Below are 20,568 nucleotides of genomic sequence, written 5' to 3' on the forward strand. Positions count from 1 at the left end.
TAAGCAACTAGAATCACTAGGGGGATGCCTAACAACTTGGCTTTCTCTAGTGATTTTACCTTTTGCTTCTCCTTTAACGACTTTTGCCTGGGGTATTAGGTTACTTTTCTCAAGGGGACCCTAAACAACTAGGAAGGAAGGGGGGGGGGCAATGTTTGGCAGTGTTAACTTGAGGGAAGAAACAGTTATTAAATGATCAAGTATTTGATTAATTAATATCAGGAATGGTCAGCTTGCAGCCCTTTAGTTACTGAACAACTATCAGTCTTCAGTTTTTCACTTGCTGGTATCTTATACTCTGGGATTGTTAGTGTCTAGAACATGAATATGTTTCCCCTTCTCCAGATGCCTTATGTTATTGTTAGATTGTAAGCCTTTTTGGGAAGGTAATCTTTTGGTAGGACAGAATCTGTGTGATACAAGCAGTTCTCTGCGAAATAAAGATATTAAGAATAAGATAGAAGTGTTGCATATTGTGCATGATATTGCTGTAAGGCCTGCCATAATTGAATCTGCTAAGTGCGGTGTGAAGATGCCGCTGCACTATGCCCCTCCTGTAATGCTTTACATGCCTTTGGACAATTTGTCCTCTAAATTCCTTCAAGGCAGAGAGGGAATTGAATTAATGAACCTAATTAGGGGCCCCTGTTTAGTTCCCGGGAGTACCTGCTTCAGCACCCGAAATAGAGGCCACTGCCTTTCATCTCTGATTAACCCGAGGGAATAAGAGTAATAATAGGGCTGCAGGAGGAGGAGGAGGAAGGTCCGCTCTGCTTCCTGGCAGCTCATGTAATAACCCATTTCTTTCTCTAGCTAGGGGGACATTCAGCGCGCTAGAAATGAGGTGCCTCTGCCAAGCAAACGATATCTCTGCGTAATTGGTTTCCTAATTAGTTTTGTAACTAGTTCATCAATCTGACATTAAAAGCAAGAAGGGAAACTTTGAATGAACTTGGCAAAGCTGTAAGTCGTCGTGCTGTTAGGGAGGCTGACCTAAATAAACTATAAGGAGCTGGTGGGCTGAAATGCTCTTATGTGGCTGCGTGGGCCCTAACTAATATAAAGGCACGGTATTTTTATTATCCTTTATATAGCATGAATGCATTACACAGCACTTTGCAGTGATTGCTCATTATTCACATCAGTCTCTTCCCCAGTGAAAAGAGACAACCACACACTCATACAAACACGCATCAGTTTCATCACCAATCAGTTAAGTTGTCCTGGTCGCTTTGGAATGCACGAGAACTGTAGGAAACCCATGCATACAAACCCATTGCAGGTATTGCATTGGCTGGAATAGAACTCATGAAAACTATTCAAATGCTTAAAGGGGTTGTTCACCTTTAGTTAACTTTTAGTATGATGTAGAAAGTAATATTCTGAGACAATTTGCAATTGATCTGCATTTTTTGTTTGTAGTTTTTGAATTATTTCAATTTTTGTGCAGCAGCTTATCTGTTTGCTAGGGTCCAAGATACCTTTGCAACCAGGGAGTTATTTGAATGAGAATCTGGTATATGGATAGGAGAAGACTTGAATTAAAAATAAAATATAAAAAGTAACAATAAAAAACTGTAATCTCACAGAACAATAGTTATTTTGGTTGCTGGGGTCAGTGACCCTCATTTGAAAGTTGCAAAGAGGCAAATAATTCAAAAACTATATAAAAAAAAATAATGAAGACCAATTAAAAATATGTTTACAAATGGCCATTTTACAACATCCTAGAAGTTAACTTAAAGGTGAATCACCCATTTAACAGACCAGAGTTTGGTACAAGGGTTTGCTACTTTTTGGCTTGATTGGCTTCCATGAAAAGTTTACAGGTTCTGTGGCCTCTGTCCCTGAACCCCCTTGGGCCCACAAGCATGCTGGCTCACTTTTCAATCTCCAGGGACTGGCCAGGCTCCCTGAATCCCTAGACAAGCTTCTGGCTCAGCTTACTTCCCAGACCCCCACTGGGGTTTCTTGAAGATGCAAAAATGCTTACACCTATTTGCTTCCGGACTCTGATGAGTTGAAACTGGCAGAGGAGGGGCAAGTGACAGTGTTTTTCTGGCGAGTAGTCCCAACAGGAGTCAGATACTTGTCTTTCTTCTTCCGATACAGAGAGCTTGATTGAAGCTGTTTTAGAGGCTCTCAGTGTTGCAGCACCCGTCTCTGATCCGTCCAGGATCAGTTTTAAGTGACTGAAAAAGACATCTAAAGTCTTCCCTGATCTTTGGTCTCTCTCCCCCACTGTAGACCCCCCGATCTTTTGTCTGGCCAAGTCCACAACCATTCCTGTCCCCGAAGCTGCTGGCTTTTGGCACTGAACTTGACAAGATCATCAGCCAGGCCACTGGAAGCAAGAGCACCTTCCTTCCACAAAACAAACCAAAGAACCAGCCCTCAAATCCCCGCCTCTCTGTTCCCTTCCTTTTGGTTTGGACAAACCAAGTAGTCTCCACAGACAAGGCTTCTTCTTCCAGAGGAAAAGGGAAGACACCTGCCAGGTCCTCTGTCAGACAGGGTCTTCACAGATAAATCCTCCACATCCAGAAGGTTTCCCCACCCCCGAAGCCGGAAGGGTGGGTGGGCGCCTTCTTTCATTTTGGGTTGTGTGGTCTCATCCCTTTGCAGATGCATGAGTTCAAGAAATTCTCCTCCATGGTTATTCCATTGAGTTGCAGCGCTCCCCACCTCCCCTCCAAATCCCCAGTCATGGCTCTCCTTCCCTTGCCCCCTACCTAGACGGTCTGCTCAACAAGGCTCCCTCCCCCAGTGGAACCTTTCTGATCTCTCCAAGGTGATCCAGACTCTGTAACAGCATGGCTTCAAAAAGCCATCCTCAACACCGGCTCAGAAGATGACATTTTTAGGGAAGGGATTCGACACCCATCTCTGCTGCACCTTCCTTCCTTCAGACGAGGTACAAAGCCTGCAGGCCCATACCCATCCCACTCCAGGTTGGGACGTTAACCTGGTTCTGTCGGCCCTCCAAGGGCCTCCATGTGAGCCACTTTCTCAGGCCTCTGACACACTGCTCACCTATTTTTCTCCTGGACATAATCTCAGCCAGGAAAGTCTCTGAACTGGCAGCCCTTTCCTGCTGTTCTCTTTTCCTGGTCTTTCATCAAGACAAGGCTGTGATCCACCCTCTGCCTTCCTTCCTACCTAAGGTAGTATCCGCCTTTCATTTAAATCAAGATATTGTCATACCATCTTTCTGTCCACAGGTCAAGACTTCAAAGGAGATTGCGTTCCATTCTCTCGATGTTGTTAGAGCTCTAAAATATCAGAAGCCTTTCTAAAGTCTGATGCTATCCTAGTCATTATAGTGGGTCTGCACTAGGGTCAGCAGGCTTCCAAGACTATTCTTGCCAAATGGATTAAGAGCACAATTTCCAGAGCCTACCAGGCTACCAGCGATTCGGTTCTTGCAAAAATCTTTACTGTGTTCTCTCCATAAGAAATGTAAGGGTAAGGGAGAGGTTAGGTATGCAAGAAAGAACATATGGCAGAGCTTTGATATATTGAAGGAAAGATAATTTTGGCACAGAAAATGCAGGGAAGGGTTCCCCAGCACAGTATTGCACGTATAGAGAAGCCCAGTGTGAGAACAGACCTGTAGGGTTACAGGGATTTAGGAAATGTGCTGTGTGTCTGTGTATAACACCAGTTATTGTTCCTTTATATCAATTTTTATTAGTTACATTTTTATGTATAATATATTAAACTTGTCCTCTAGGGTGCCTGAGTTTGTGAGGGAGAAGCGCTTTGGGAACTGGCTGAAGGACGCACGTGACTGGGCCATTTCCAGGAACCGTTACTGGGGAACCCCCATCCCTCTGTGGGTCAGCGAGGACTTTGAAGAGGTAAGCAGTAATGCTAATGTATTTATTGCATAACTGAATCTCTGCACTGAGCGGTCACTTTATTGATCCAATCGGGAAAACTTGCTTTAGTAATAGGGGGGGACAGAAGGCATGCAGTTCTGTAGCAAGCTAAGTATCACACTGTTGTAAGTAAAAACCACTTGTGTGTCCATGAAGGTGACCTTTTTAGGCCAGTGAATTGTGGATCTGAATATGAAATATGAATTAAGGGTGCCAATGATAATATTTTAAATGCCCATTAGTAAATTGCTCTCTATGACATGACCAGGATTCTTGCTCCCCTGACTTCTTTGCTCAGGTTATATTTTTTCCAATTTTATATGGTATTTTGCCTTTCGTCCCTCTGGATCCTTGGTAGCCTCCTTTCTCTCCCTTTTGCTCTGAAGCTATAGTGTCTCCCATCTTCCCTGCTTTCATTTTCTCTCACTCTGCACTCAAATGACTTTCTGCTGTATGTGCTGTAGAAAATGTCTGGCCTGACCCACTTTTCTTGCAGCTGTGCTGGAATACCTATGAAATGTTGTTCAGTTTAACAGTATAGCCATGTTTATTGAAGTGCTTTGCCCTCCCAATTCAGACATTTGTGTAAAATGCATTCTCTTTGTCCAGGTTGTATGTGTGGGATCTCTGGCTGAACTGGAGGAACTAACTGGCACGAAAGTCACAGATCTGCACAGGGAGAGGTCAGTCATCTATTAATCTGGCCACTTCATTTATTAGCATACCTAGCATTTAGGCTTGTATATGTTACATGTGATAATAACACAGTTGGGTAAAGCCTCCTAGGCAGACTATATAAACTATGTGGTAAGGAAGAGCCTAGAATTAGGCTGTTAAATGCCACATCATTACAACACTTCATCAGATTCACAGCACAGGGTCTTTCTTAGTTATTTGAGCTGCTGAGGAACTGACTCACAACATAATTTATATAATAAAAATTTCACGACACATGACTAATTAGTAGTTAATTCACAGTTTTAAGTGTAGCTATTCAAGAGCTGTGCAAAGCATTCTGAGCATGTGCAGTGCCACCGACACTAAAGAGATAGCTTTTGATAATGTTTCTAGCCATGTAAGTTTTTACATTACATTTACATTTTTGTTTTGCAACTCTTGGGCATGGAATGTCAACTGCTATTTGTTTGCTAGGGCCTTAATACGCTAGCAACCAGGAAGCAGTTTGGAAGTCAGCTGGTTAGTATTTTACACTTAAAGGCTCGAAAGAAGCAGAGTAGAATCACTAATGAATAAAAACATGCAGTACAATGAAGACCAGTTATGAAGTTGCTTAGGTCCATCTTCCAATATAATCACTCCTTAGTGATTGCAATGGGAAGTTAGCAGTGAAAACTGGTCAGGACTAATAACAAGTGCATACAAATAAGCAGAATTATTAAGGGAAATTTGTGGGTTGGTGGTTTTTAATATACTCTGCTGATTGCATTTCATCAGCTATTCATCCTCTTTTCTGTTTAAAGAGATGTTTAATCAGAAATATTGTACAGAAGAATCATGCTGGTACAGTAATTAGCACTAAATGTCTTGTCTATATTTATTCTTAACATATAGCGTAACAACGCTTAATATAATATCACAGATTCTCCAGCTGAGTAAGCTAACACTCATTTACTTGAGAGCCAGACTTGGCATTAGAGCTAAACTGGTATCAGAGAAGTATTATATTCTGTTAGTCTTGCCATTTGCAACTAATGTAGCTACGCGCAGGACTCTCTTTTATTATTCTGAGTGGTTGGTATATGACTGTTTGTGAATTGATGGCTTAGAGTAAATGTATGGGGCTACATTTCTCATGTGATCAGAATTATTTGCCATAAGTCTGAACATTGGGCTATGTCTGCTAGAGACCCCTCTGCTGATATTGCCTTTTTACTTTTTCCCTTTAGCGTGGATCACCTCACTATTCCATCACGCCGCGGGAAAGGTTCCCTGCGACGCGTGACAGAGGTGTTTGATTGCTGGTTTGAGAGCGGTAGCATGCCTTATGCACAGGTGCACTACCCATTTGAGAACAGGAGAGAGTTTGAAGATTGTTTCCCTGCTGACTTTATTGCGGAGGGTATCGATCAAACCAGGGGGTGGTAAGTACAACCAATACAGAGCTGTTCCTGGATGAATTTATCTTGTTTTACTTTACATACAAAGTTGGATTGTAACAAGTCTAATAAATTCTAACTTGTTCTATTTGGAAGTAAGTGAGGCAGTCTGCTGTTTCTCAGGGTAACCCCATTCCACTCTTTATTAAAAAGCACAAAACCAAACCACTTTTAGGCCTATGCTTCATAGTGAGTTGAGCAGAAGAGAAGTTTAATTGTTTTCTTTTTCTGCCCTGACTTCAAAGAATCAAACCCATTTCTAACCAGCTACAAATTACAACTGCTAATCACACATAGGCCTGAATGTCTCACTGTTAAAAACCTGTAATTTGTAGCTGCCCTTAACTTTCTACAAGTTCAGCATTATCTAAACATCTTTCCACGTGTTTCAGGTTTATATATTATCCTTGGAATTCTTTTATTTAACCTCAGTGGCTTAATTTTGGCACTCCTGATTATGGTTCTACCATAAAATGGGGTTTGGGTTCTATGCCACATGCATCAGTTGTTGCTAGAATAAATGAAGGTAAGGAATTATGATCCTACAAACGCATATAAAGAACAAGATTCAACTATGAGTTTGTTAGTACCACATTGTAAATGTTTATAGTATTATAGCATGTATGTATTGTCCGGTGTCTGCAGCCTTCATAGTTAACACATATGGCTCATACTAAATTCAGCATTGACACATTTCAGTCCAAAGTGAATTTATCTAGATCTAGACCAGGGGTCCTCAACCTTTTTTACCTGTGAGTTACTATCACAATGAGTTGAGGAGCAATACAAGCATGAAAAAAAGTTTATTGGGTGCCTAATATGGGCTGCGGTTATTTGGTAGCCCCTATGGGGACTGGCAGCCTACAGGAGGTTCTGTTTGGCAGTTCACATGGTTTTTATACAACAAAAACATTTTTCAAGTCAGGAATTCAAAAATAAGCACCTGCTTTGAGGCCACTGGGAACAACATCCAAGGGGTTGGTGTTGCTCACGAGCCACTGGTTGGGAATCACTGATCTAGACCAATAAAATTAACCTTTTTGAAAAAGATATGTTCTAACATTTTGTACCTGTGTGTTTTTTCTACCTTTCTTTTTAGGTTCTACACCCTGTTGGTGCTTTCCACTGCTCTCTTTGGGCAGCCTCCCTTCAAGAATGTTATAGTGAATGGGCTGGTGCTGGCCAGGTTAGTAGATCAGTGGGTTACCTTTGTCTTGGGGGGAGGTTACTGGCTAATCCTTTAAATCCCAGTGCAGGCTTGTTGGTGATCAACTTCCAGAAGCTTACTGGGAGGTTAGACTATTAACAATTAATTCAGATATCTCTAATCAAATTTACACACATGGAAAGAAACATTGCCACCTTTTAATAACTGTTTTCTAATGAAAGTGTATTTGTAAATGTTAGGGATGCATCCAATTGACTGTTTTGGGATTTGGTTGAATACTTCATAAAAGATTTGGACAAATACCCAACTGAATGTGTAAATTAGGCTGTGGAAGGGCCAAAGAGAACTGTACGTCCAGCACACACTGAAAATTTTTTAATTTCCATGTTTATATGACCAAAAGTCACATGATTCAGCCAAATTCAAAAAAGAATCTAAGATGGGAATTGATTTTCAGATGTTCAATGATAAACTGACACATTAACTACAGATACTCCACAAAGCTTTTAATTCAGCTGTCAAAATATTGTCATTAATGTCTCACTATGGTAAGTGAAGAACTAAAATATGAAGTAGGCTAAGCCTGTGAAGTGAATTGGTAAGGGTTACTAAAAACATGGGTATAGCCAACACGGTCTACCTGTTTGGCCTGAATATTGACCAGTTTGGTCAAATTGGATGCCAAATTGGTCAATACTGGCCCAAGTAGTCTTGTTTGTTTAGATCAATAGATGTGACAGGAGAGTCATCAATCCATGTGTGATCACAAATTTACATTGGCTCAGTTCATTATCAGAACAAATATTACCATTATGTGCCACTGGATTTTGCACAATTCCAAGCAGTTTCAAATAGTTGAGAGGAAACCAGCATATCGGTAGAGCAGTCTGGTTGAATATTGGCCAAACTGGCAGGATTTATTTTCCTATGTATTTCCTAGCTTTAGAGTAGTGTTGAAGTCCACCTAAGACAGGATTGTTGGCAGAGGTAGATTTCTGATATTAGAAACAGAAGAGTATAGCTCAGCTTTTAGAAACTATTACTCATTGCCCTAAGGTTCATATTTTACCCATAAGGTACCAGCACAATGTTTTGCAGTATATATTAATGTGCTTATTTGCTTTGCTTGTTTCAGCGATGGGCAAAAGATGAGCAAAAGTAAGAAGAACTACCCTGACCCAATGCAAGTGATAAACAGCTACGGATCCGATGCACTCAGGTCAGAATAAACAATAGTTTTCTTAATTTATAAATGACTTCTATGCAAAAGTTGCCACATTTTTGTTATTGTATGCATACCCAATTGCATCAAACATGCTATGGGTCACTATTGCTGTGACACAATAGTCTCTGATTGCAAGGTTTGTGGATGAGCTCCAAAATGTACAAGTGCAAATTACAAGATGTATATGTTTCTTCCTGTAGATGAAAAGTTATTATACTTGGAGTTACTATTAAAGTTTATAGTGAGTTGTGAGTAAGGCTAATTCCACATGGGCTGATCCTCGGCTTGTGAATAAACAAAGGCAGGCATTTTGTTCTACGCTTTCAGTCCAGCTCTCAATACAATTTACCCCATTCCTCATTCTCATGCTCCTATGTTTCTCAGGAAAATGATTAAATGCAGTTGCTATCTGATTTTTAGACTTGGATGGTAATAGCACCAAAAACACAGATAGGTTACTATCGCATCTCTGACATTTAAAATTCAGCTAATATTATAGTATGTGTTGTAAGGAACACACTGCCTTGATAGTGAATGCACATAGTTTAGTGCTTACAAAAGTAAGTAATGCTAACGCAGCTTTCTGCAGATTTATAATCAACTACAAGAGCTCAATACAGTTGAACAAATGGAGCTGTAATGGTGCTGTTACAGTAAGTACAGGGCGCCCATGGGCACCCTTCATCTTTATTTTATGCAAGTGTATTTCCCATCATTCAGTAGTTGTTTTGTTCTCAAGTAAAAGATGCAAGACAAACGTGCTTGTTTCTCTTAAAAGAACTATCCCTATTGGGAGCAATTAGAGAGCATTATCTCTGAGATTTCTTCAGGTATAGAGATGTCCTTATCTGACACCAACTGTCTGCCAACAACCTATGCGTGTGGATTGGATCTTTGGAATGAAACACTGTGCATTTCTTTTCTTACAGCAGCAATATCTCAGTGCAGACTCACCCTAACTCAGAGAGTCCATCATCCTTTATATCCAGTTTTTACTATTAACTGTTATAGCTGGAAATAATGGCATTTATAATATAACAGATGTGGAAGGGATACGATGCATATTGTAGATGTCTTGCACTACTTCTCCTCTGTATGCTACATTTCTTTGTGGGTTGCTATGTGGTAAATCGGTATTTATTGTACAGCGCTGTGGAATATGTTGGTGCCTTAATAAATACATATTAATAATAGGGAAACCTTTGCCTCTACTGACATGTCAGAGATTTTGTTCTGCAGCAGGGCAATGTATAGTACTCCAGCAACACTTTGTAGGCAGACAGGCAAACAGTTAGAGATGAATTATTTTGTACCTGTCCCTAATGCCATTTATTTGATGTGGATTTTCTAAATCAGTAGAGTCAATGCCTGGAGTTTTATGGCTTTTGGGGGTGTATTGGTTTAGAAATGACTATACAAAATGTTACTAATCCAAAACCCTGTGTTTGGCAAGAATGTATTAGGTTCGTAATACATTGTACGTACCTTTTTCTTATTCCCATGATTGGTCATGTGGCCTGCTTTGACTTTGATTGTACACTAATTAGGTTTATTTTATTAGTCTTCTTAAGAAAAGTACTTTAACAATCCTACTGTGCTTAAAAACTTCTGGTTGGAAAACCACACCAGTAATCCACTTGATATTTCCTTGAGTTATTTCTGCCAGTGCTACCTTACTTGCCCTTTACAGATTCTATTTGTTATGTTTTATTTTTTGAAAAATGATGCCTTGTATGTTTTTTCGTGCTTCTGTTTCCCGCATTTGCTATTCAGCCTCTGCCAAAACCAGGCTCTTTATCCTTATAGAGTCAAGGACTGTTTATATAGATGAGTGGAAGAGCTGATGTTCCAGGGTACAACAGGGCTTTCCATGCCATTAAAGGGAAGAATGCATTCATAGTGATCTCTTATTGGCTCCTTACCCCAAGGGAAAATGCATAACTGTCTTGTCATCCTTAAAGGAAAGAATAGCAGTGAATTCTCTGTATGTTAGACGTCTGGGTCTGCTTTGGGCTACTGATAACAATAGAGGTCAGCAAAGGAGGATGCAGATTGTAATTTTGCTGAAATAATGAAGGCAAAAATGAAATATTACATGACAAGTCTGATAGCCTGGATTTCTCACTAATTAAACAATTTGGAGGTATTGGAGACATATTTCCAGCACTTTGTTCCAGCAGACATTCTCTAGTTCCTATGCTAGTGTTCTGCTTGCAGATTATACCATACTACTAGTTGAATCTGGCCTATTCTGCTTCTGCTTATTCCCATTGTCCTGCTTATTGTCTTTCAAACTGTCCTGTTAATAAAGCAGGTTGAAAATCCTGTCAGAATAGAATCTGTCACCTCACAGATTATGGGTGTAGACCGATATCCAGAAATCCTCAGCAGCACTCAGTCGGGCAATTCGGTTAACCAGTATTAGAACAGATGCCTTCTTAAAGGAGAAGGAAAGGCTACATCACTGGTGGGGGGCAAAATGCAGGCGAGCGTTCCTTCTCCCTTCTTTGATCTTTGCTCGTGTGCAGTAGAGTGAAAAGCTGACTTTGACAAAAACGCCTGCTTTTTCACTGAACTGCATATGCGTTGGCCCTGGGATTCTAAACAAAGTAGACAGAAGGAAGAGGATCGCTCGCTTGCCTATACCCCAGGCTGGTGCAGTTTTTGCCCAACAGGAGCACCAGTCAGGGGTTTCAGGTAAGCAGTTACAATCATGGGGGGGAGGTGCTAACATTTGCCCCCCAGTGATTTAGCCTTTCCTTCTTCTTTAACATTGACTACACTCTACTTGGAATGCATGTGGCTGATTATAACTATAAATCTTTACTAATCTCCCCGAAATGCCTTCCCACTGGCAAGAAAGTGAATCACAGGTGGGATGGCATAGGCGATTTTGGAAAACCAAAGTGAAGCGTATTCCATCCCACCAGTGATTCACATTCTTACCGGTGTGAAGGCATTTTGGGGAGATTAGTCACATGCGATAAAGCTACTCTACTGCAGCCAACTAATCTCCCCATGTGCAACCAGCCTAAGGCTGATGTTCCACGCAGAGGTTAGTCGTCGGTGGTTTCTGCTACCGTGGACGACTGATCTCTTCTAAATGCTTTTCCACCAGCAACAAAGGGAATCAGCGGTGGAAAGGCCTATGCGTCGCTTCGGTTTTCTGAAGTCGTGCAGAGTTGCCTGCAGGAAGAAACTTTGCGCGACTTTGGAAAACCAAAGTGACAGTAGGCCTTTCCACCGGCGATTCCCTTTTGTTGCGGGTGGTGGCTCCATAAGACATTAGCCCAAGAGTGAAACAGATAACAAGTTCAGTAAAGGCAATGCGTATGTAAACTATATAAATACATCAATGCTGAACTTCTACTATAATAAAGATCTCCCTTTTTCCCTCGAGCCACCATATTGTTTACCCTTACTACTGTTGGTGTAATTTAATTCCCTTACCAATGGCCGGTCTCCCATGCATTTTTAAAGGCTGTACCTGATAAACTCCCCAGTGGTTAGAGCTGAAAACTTGCGCTTTAAAGAAGATGGTGTCCGGGATGTGCTCAAAGATGTCTTCCTTCCCTGGTACAACGCCTACCGCTTCTTAATGCAGAACATCTACAGGCTGCACAAGGTAACCCTTGAATCCTAATGCTTTAAAATAGGATTGTCATACATCTGCAGGCTCAGTACTGTGTACTTTTTAGTGTAGATTTCAGGGGTTCTACCTTTTTAAGAATTGCCATCACCCAGTGTATAAAGCTGTCAGTCAGTGTCCTTGGTATTACTTTCATGGAGTTTTAAGAATTTCATATGTGGTTCCTTATACCAGTAAATATGACAGTGATGATGGAAGAAAAATTAAATGCAGTTGTATTTATAGGAAAAAGGGCACATACAGACTGGCATTCCTACCGACAGCTTATATGTTATTAGCCTTAATATAGCCTTGTCATCTGGCTGGTGAATGCTGAGGGTACATTGCTTATAGAATGCTGCCGCAGTCAGTCATGGATTCTGGTATTAAATGCCCAAAATAAATCATAATGAGGCTGTGTGCCTCTTCCATGGGTACCTACAGTTGTTTATGACAACATTGCATCCCACTTACCCCATGTACTATGCCTATGTGGATCTAAAAAGCATTCTGTTCAAATACTTGTACAGGTATGGGATCCCTTATCCGGAAACCCGTTGTCCAGAAAGTTCCGAATTACGGAAAGGCCGTCTCCCATAGACTCCATTATAAGCAAATAATTGTAATTTTTAAAAATGATTTTCTTTTTCTCTGTAATTATAAAACAGTACCTTGTACTTGATTCTAGCTAAGATATTGATCCTTATTGGGGTCAAAACAACACTGGGTTTATTCAATATTTAAATGATTTTTAGCAGACTTAAGTTGAGATCCAAATTATGGAAAGATCCCTTATCCGGAAAACCCCAGGTCCCGAGCATTCTGGATAACAGGTCCCATACCTGTACAGGTATGGGACCCATTATCCTGAATGCTCGGGACTTGGGTTTTCCGGATAAGGGATCTTTCGATAATTCAAATCTCCTACCTTAAATCTGCTAAATAAATTATTTAAACAGTAAATAATCCAATAAGGATTAATTACATCTTAGTTGGGATCAAGTTCAAGGTGCTTTTTCATTATTACAGAGAAAAAGGAAATCATTTTTAAAAATCTCAATTATTTGCTTAAAATGGACTCTATGGGAGCCGGTCTTTCCATAATTCAGAACTCTCTGAATGACAGGTTTCCGGATAAGGGATCCAATACCTGTACTGTTTTAATCATATTTTCTTTTTACAGTTAGTGCACTTTCCCAGTGGTCCTTTCTAGTATAGAATAAATGTGGTTTCAAAGGGTATCTGGTACCCAAATGCTTGGACAAACTATATGAGAAAAAATAGGAAAGTTTGGTACTCGTTTGTCCAAGCAGTACCAAGCATACCAGTTAGATCTTATCTGTTCCCAGGTATCTTCAGAGAACTATACACAAATAAAAAAGAACTGCTCACAATGCAGAATAGCTACTACTCTCCGCTGTTGGTGTTTAGGGAGCTGTTGTATAATATAATAGTTTATATGTTATCTGCCACTGTCATGTGCTCATTTGGCCCTGCAGCATCCTATGTGTCCCCCTATACTACGACAAAGGATTGGTATGAATGATACTAAAGCTTTTGAGAGAAACTATTTTTGCAAGTACAGGGGGGCAATATATATTATTTAAATTCTGAAAGTCTTCCCTCCCTATACTGTATATGGAAGGGAATCTGCAAGGGCATGTACAAAGGTATAGAAACAAAAAAACATCAATGCCAGTTAGCTCAAGCATCCTAGGTGTAAATAAGCAATGTCAGTATATACACAAATATCATTTTATTAAAAGGCTAAATATAGTTTTGATAACTTGTTCTAGTCAAGTAAGCGTGGTGCTGTGTATCTCTTGCCTGACTGTACCAAATGAGGGGTCACTGTTATTTAAATACCATGATTAGTACAAAGAAACAAGTTAAGCACACATTACATGGATGTCTAATGAATTCTTTCATAGGAAGAAAACATTCACTTCTTATTTAATGAGAGCACCAAGCAGCAAAGCAACAACATCATGGACCAGTGGATAATCTCCTTTACTCAGTCTTTAGTGCAGTTCTTTAAGGCTGAAATGTCTGGTAGGCAGATCTCCATCTCTCTCTCTTCTCTCTCTTCTCTCTCTTCTCTCTCTCTCTCTCTCTCTCTCTCTCTTCTCTCTCTCTCTCTTTTCTCTCTCTCTCTCTCTCTCTCTCTCTCTCTCTCTCTCTCCGATTTAGACAAAAAGGAATTATGTCACTCACTGTAATTTTTCTCTGCAGCCTACAGATTATACACAGTGGTCCCACGGCTTGTTAAGTTTGTTGATATGCTCACAAACTGGTACGTGCGCATGAACCGCAGACGGCTAAAAGTAAGTTAGCCTGGATGTGCCATCCCATGATTTCTCAGTGATGTTATGTGCTTTTCCACCAATTATTTAAGCTAGCATACACTGGCCAATATAAGTTGCTGGATCAGCTTCTCCAGACTAAGTTGGCAGCATATTTTCACATATATTGGAGCGTTTTGCCTCTAATTGAAATCTGGCTGAAAAGCAGCCATATATCTATAAGGCATGTTTGAAAATCCCATTGGGCAAGGGCTGCATTGATATCTTGATGCAGTCCTCACCCAGTTGATCTCCGTAGACCTGCAAAACAGCCCAGTTATTGGACCCTGGGCAGCTTTGCTAAACAAATAAATCTTATGGTCTATGCAGATCTTTAGATCATTGTGTGCTATTCATTGCTTGCACTGCTTGGTAATTATCTATGCCTTTATTGTTACTTTTTCTTTTGCATTAGGGTGAGAGTGGTACAGAAGATTGCCAAATGGCTCTGGAAACCTTGTTCAGTGTCCTTTTCTCCATGTGCAGATTAATGGTGAGAAACACTGCTTACTACATAATAATGTTTCAGTGCGGTTTGGACTGTAATACAGACTACAAGGACTAAAGGTGAGGAATAATGTCATGGTGTCTTTTCTCATTAATACAGGCTCCATTCACACCATTCATCACTGAGATGATGTACCAAAAACTGAGACTGTTAATAGATCCGTCTTCTATGCAGGATAAGGACACAAAGAGCATCCACTATCTAATGCTGCCCACAGCCAGGTAAGTTCATAGCAAGAAAATGGCAGCATATCTCTTGTAAAGTATTTAAAGTGTAATGTTTATATACAGTTCTTATTGTCTTTGTTGGTTCTTTTCTTAATCAGGGAGGACTTGATTGACAAAAAGATTGAGAGTGCAGTATCACGCATGCAGTCTGTTATTGAGTTAGGAAGAGTCATCCGTGACCGTAAGACCCTTCCTGTTAAGGTGAGTGATAAACAGTCTTGGCGTAGCCACTGTCTAATTATCTCTTTTGTGTCAGCACAGGCATTAATATGTTGCTTTCACTCATATGATTTGGCACTTGTTCTTTTCTAGTACCCACTGAAGGAAGTGATAGTCATACATCAAGACTCTGAAGCCCTAGCGGATATCAAATCTCTGGAAAAATACATTAAAGAGGTCAGCAGTTGTTTGTCATTTTGCCCTATATCCCACAGTTGGCCAGCATGTAGCCTTCCAGCTGATATTGAACAAAACCTCTTAGCATTGTCATTCATTAGAATCTAAAGTGTCTCATGTTGGGTTGCCATAGGTTATTCCATATGCCTTCAGAACCCCAACATTCACCCCTTCTAACAAAAACTTGCCTTAGTAGTAGGGGCAGAGTATGCTAGTCCATAGAAATTACCAATGCAAATTGGTCCCTTTGATGTTCTACTGGATTATCTACATTTCAGATTATTAATTAACAATATGACATTTTGCTTTTAATTGCTTGAGGGAGTTATATTTAGACGGTTCCAGATATCCATTATTCTTTGCATTTTTATCAAAGGGTATGCTTTGCAACTGACGTTTGATTTGTATGTCATGGCTCCCTTTAAAAAAAACTGCTTGCAGATATTGAGCTTTCAGTCATACAAAGGCAATGACATTTTGCTTACTTTCGGGAATCTGTGAATATTCCTACCAGGAATTGTGACTAAGGAAGTAGAATTCTGGTGCATAGGAATAACAGAAACCCACTTCTTGGCACCCACGGGCACTTACCCACTGGCTCCTATGCTCGCACACCCATGATCACATACATATTTCTCAGTCTGTGTTTGTACATAGTTATTAATATCCCATTGACTTTCCTAGTGAAAATATACAATCTAACTCTCCTAATGTTCTCAACTGTGCAGGAACTTAACGTTAAACAAGTTACAGTTTCCACGAACAAAGACAAGTATGGAATTCGGCTGAGGGCAGAGCCAGATCACATGGTACTTGGAAAGCGGTTGAAAGGGGCTTTCAAAACAGTTATGGCTGCGATTAAAGAACTGAAGAGCAATCAGTTAGAAGAATTTCAGAAGACTGGTAGGGGAATCTTCATTTTCCCTAAATGCCCCCCCCCCCCCCCCCCCCCCCCCCTTTTTTTTTTTTTAATAAAAAAAGTTAAATAGATTTTTTGAAGAATTAGAATTGCATTTGATGACGAACATAATGCATTTGTGTGGTGCTGTGTGAGTTGAAGGGGTATTTCGCCTTCAGGTTAACATTTAGTATGTTTTAGAATGGCCTGGTCTTGGCAACTTTACAATTGGTCTTCATTTTTTTATTTTAGTTAATATTTTTTTAATATTTTTAATTTTATTTGACTCTTTCCAACTTTCAAATGGGGGTCACCGACCCCAGCAGCCAAACTGTTGCTCTGTGAGGCTACAATTTTATTATTGTTGTTACTTTTTATTACTTATCCTTCACTATTCATACTCTCTTCATTGTCTCTTTCAAACCACTGCCTGGTTGCTAGGTTAAATTGGGTCCTAGCAACCCAATAGCTGTGAAATTCCAAACTGGAGAGCTGCTGCAAAAAAGCTAAATAATTCCAAAACCACAAAAAAATGAAAACCAGTTGCAAATTATTTTCTGAATTGCATTTTCTACATTATTCTAAAAGTGAATTTAACAATCCCCTTAATAGACACATATGTACATTATTATATATCTTATTTTTTATGTTTGTGTGCCTTGCAGGTTCCATAGTTGTGGATGGTCATGAGCTACATGAGGAGGATATTAGACTTCTTTATACTTTTGATCAAGTGTCTGGAGAAGATGCTCATTTTGAAGCTCATTCTGATGCCCAGGTATGAAACATTGCTCAATTCATCCACTTACTTTAGATCCTCAGTGAAAACTTTTTAGAATTCCAGGTACAGTCTGCATAGTTGAATTATTATCAGCCACATTTAAAGGGGACCCGTCACCCTCACATAGAAATCTGTATAGGAAAAGTAATTTGCAAATTAAACATGGGACCCATTTTATTTATTTAATTGTTATAAATGTATTTAAACATCTGAGCTGTCAGTCATGTATTATCTGAGGCATAGCTGTGGGACAGTCGTTTACTTTAACTTTCCATTCAGCACTTAATGTCACTGCACTCCTCACATTCCCAGGCCTGGATTTGTGCAGAAGCCACAAAGGCCCAAGCCCAGGGTGGCACAAATTTGGCGGTGGTATGCTGCCCTGCCGCACCACAATTTTGAAATGTAGCACCCATATGGAGCAATGGGGCCGGGGGGCGGCCTCAGGGAGCTTGCATATGAAATCTGGTGCTGCACATTCCCCCTACTTTCTCACTGTCTGTAACTGCTTAGTCTATGCATGATGGACACCTGGTTCCCCTATTCTGGTGCATAGGCAACATTTTGGGGTGATGAAAAGCTTGCCTTTATAACTATTCACAAACAGGTGCCTTTCTGCTTGCTTTGATTGTGAATTCCAAGACTAAAGAGAACAAAATATAAATTTGATAGTGTTTATTTTGCTTAACTAACATGATAAAACAGGATTTGGACTTATTTCTTAGGCCCAGGTTGCATATGCCTTCAGAGACATTTGAGGGCCTGCCCTAAAATGAATGTCCAGAAAGCTATGGAAGGCTGATTAGATGTGACTGCCCAAGGTCCTAATTCTAATAATTGTTACAGTGATGCCCCTCTGCGTACATAGCAGCCAGAGCTTTTCATTTCAAATAATACGTTGCTTACCTAAAAGCTCATCTTTTTACCTTTCTTTGCAGGTACTGGTCTTGCTAGACGTTACACCAGACCAGTCCATGGTGGATGAAGGTGTAGCTAGAGAAGTGATTAACCGCATCCAAAAGCTAAGGAAAAAGGTCTGTTTTTTATTTAAAAATTCTGTTAATTAAAAAAACAATTTAGTGGAGTTTTTTGTTTATTTTTTGCAGCATTTCTCAAAGATAAAATGGCAAACATTTATTTTCAAGCATTACTAATCCTATTTTCTTGCAGTTGTAAGCAACTTCTTATAGTATCTAATTTCCACTTTGTATGCACCTTGATAAAGCCAATGGTTTGTGTGCTGCTTTCTGCTGTAATGATAACTAAACATAGCATTTTCACAAAGCAAATGTATTTTTGTCTACAGATAATTGCATTCATTGTAGCTTTAGTATCAGATAATTGTTCTTCACCTTTTAATACTATTTCCTTGACCCTTGAAGAGAATAAAAAGAGCATTACAGCTGGCGATGAAAAAATATCCTTAAGTCTCTTAAAACATTACCAGAAGACACACAACCTTTAGAACTGTTTCTTTTGAGGGGAATCGTTCTGTAAAATGCCCATTATTGGCCAGTCTCATCATAATTTGCATTGGTTTTCATTTCTAGTACCTTATTGCTGAGACTTTAACGACCTGCGATATCTCCATAAAAGCAACTGTTTGATGGTATAATATTGTATAAAGGAATGCCAAGCATAATCTTTAATGGGATCATTATAAAAATGAGTTTTCTTAAACAGGAGACAGTGTACATGTGCACAGAAATGATGAATTTATACTGCAGTCTCCATTTAGACAATTTATTTGACTTCTGGAATTGATACAGTCGGGGTCCATTTAGTCATCAACGGATCCACTGGGCAGTTTCCGTGGATAAGTGCTTTTTGATGCTAGACCCTGTGATTTTGTATTTATTATTTATTGCCCTTGTTACAATATTTTCTGTGAACTAATGAATTAGCTTATACTTGGTCTAAAAGAAATGCAGCCCACAGGGAAGAAAAAAATAACATTACGCAGTGAAAATGTTCATGGCTGCATAATAGATTTCATTCAAATTCTCTATAGAGGCTTTTTATTAATAGCCACAGGGCTCATAAGAAGGTTTCCTTTAAAGGACAAGAAAAACCTCTTTAGCCCAAGTCTCTCTTGTTTAATTGCTATTCCTGATTGCTAACTTAGTTCCCGCTTTCGTAGCATGTCACTATAGCAACCTTGTTACTCTGTTGTTATTGGTGTGTGCTGATAAAAGGGTGTGCATTGCGGGGCCCCTCCTGTTCACAAACTAGATTTATACACATGCATCGCTTACTAGTATTAGCTAGTACGCACGTTCCTGCAGGAGAGCTACATCATGGGATTTTTTTTTTAAATTGTGGAGTTTAAACACATAAATGTCTGGGAATAAAGGAGATTCAGTAGCACTGCAGAACACTGGTGGTATGATCAGGAGGAATTAAACTCTTTATTAGACTTTCCTTGTCCTTTAAAGCCTGTACTTTTAACTTGCCCAAATGAATGATCACTGAATGCTCTCAATATATTATGTTTTTTTTACACTGGCAGTTTTTCTTCTGGATTAAAGAGATCTGCTGTTTGTTGCATCTCTGCCCTGCTGTGACTCACTGACTACAGATATATGCAATGAAAATGTTTTGGGCATTTTAATAAGGTTTAAAATTAGAAATATTCTACACCAGACTGTAATTAAAGTTTACAGTCTGTGCATCTATGGCATTGACCTTGTACTGTTCTCCAGGGAAATTTGGTTCCAACTGATGAGATCACCATTTACTACCAATCACTCCCAGAGGGAAATTACCTACAGTCTGTTATTGAGAGACACACTGACTTCATTCTAGCCACCGTCAAGTCTCCTCTGAAACCTTACCCAGTGCCGCCATCTAGCAATGTCGTTATAAAGGAGAAGACACAGGTATGTGAATTAAGTTGATCTGGATGGTGAGTGAATCTGTACCAACCATTGTCCAAGCGGGACCACTTCCAGTACTTCTTCCTGACCAAAGAGCCATAACCATCTCATGTAAAACCTTAGCCCTTGAAATATTTATATTTTTAAGAATCTTCAGTGTAGAGTAAGGGTTTATGGCTCTATCTTTCTGCTGCAATGGTTATACTTGGCTTCTTGCAGTTCAGATCATATCTGCCTTGTGGCCTGTAAAATCCCTTTGTCAGATATCAAGGTAAAATTGTAGCTTGGTTCACCTGTTATTGTCTCGTCTGTGAGTACTTTCCATATATGGAGCTTCCTGTTACATATAAAAGCAGACCTCTTCTCTTGCACAGTTTTATAGCAATTCTTGGCCCAGATAAATAGGAAGTAAAGGGAAAACAGCCCAAAACAGGAGGAAAGCATGTATCTGAGAGGAGACTAGGATATCAAACTGAGATTGTAGGTTGGGTAGATGGGGCGGTGCACTGTATTAGAAAGGA

At 39.8% G+C, this 20,568-nt stretch overlaps 1 protein-coding gene across 1 annotated transcript in view; it reads left to right on the forward strand.

Moving 5' to 3' along the window:
• Positions 1-20,568, forward strand: part of iars1 (isoleucyl-tRNA synthetase 1) — a 51,292-nt gene that overhangs the window by 23,574 nt on the left and 7,150 nt on the right. The window contains exons 14-29 of the mRNA NM_001097221.1: positions 3,734-3,860; positions 4,491-4,564; positions 5,789-5,983; positions 7,098-7,184; positions 8,302-8,385; positions 11,872-12,016; positions 13,951-14,071; positions 14,252-14,343; positions 14,777-14,854; positions 14,969-15,090; positions 15,195-15,297; positions 15,409-15,492; positions 16,221-16,395; positions 17,056-17,168; positions 18,110-18,205; positions 19,874-20,050. Of these exons, the coding sequence (NP_001090690.1) occupies positions 3,734-3,860; positions 4,491-4,564; positions 5,789-5,983; positions 7,098-7,184; positions 8,302-8,385; positions 11,872-12,016; positions 13,951-14,071; positions 14,252-14,343; positions 14,777-14,854; positions 14,969-15,090; positions 15,195-15,297; positions 15,409-15,492; positions 16,221-16,395; positions 17,056-17,168; positions 18,110-18,205; positions 19,874-20,050 (1,873 nt within the window). The remainder of the gene's footprint in view (positions 1-3,733; positions 3,861-4,490; positions 4,565-5,788; positions 5,984-7,097; positions 7,185-8,301; positions 8,386-11,871; positions 12,017-13,950; positions 14,072-14,251; positions 14,344-14,776; positions 14,855-14,968; positions 15,091-15,194; positions 15,298-15,408; positions 15,493-16,220; positions 16,396-17,055; positions 17,169-18,109; positions 18,206-19,873; positions 20,051-20,568) is intronic.

The sequence above is a fragment of the Xenopus tropicalis genome, chromosome 4 (genome assembly GCF_000004195.4).
Source record: "Xenopus tropicalis strain Nigerian chromosome 4, UCB_Xtro_10.0, whole genome shotgun sequence".
Taxonomy (NCBI): Eukaryota; Metazoa; Chordata; class Amphibia; order Anura; family Pipidae; genus Xenopus; species Xenopus tropicalis.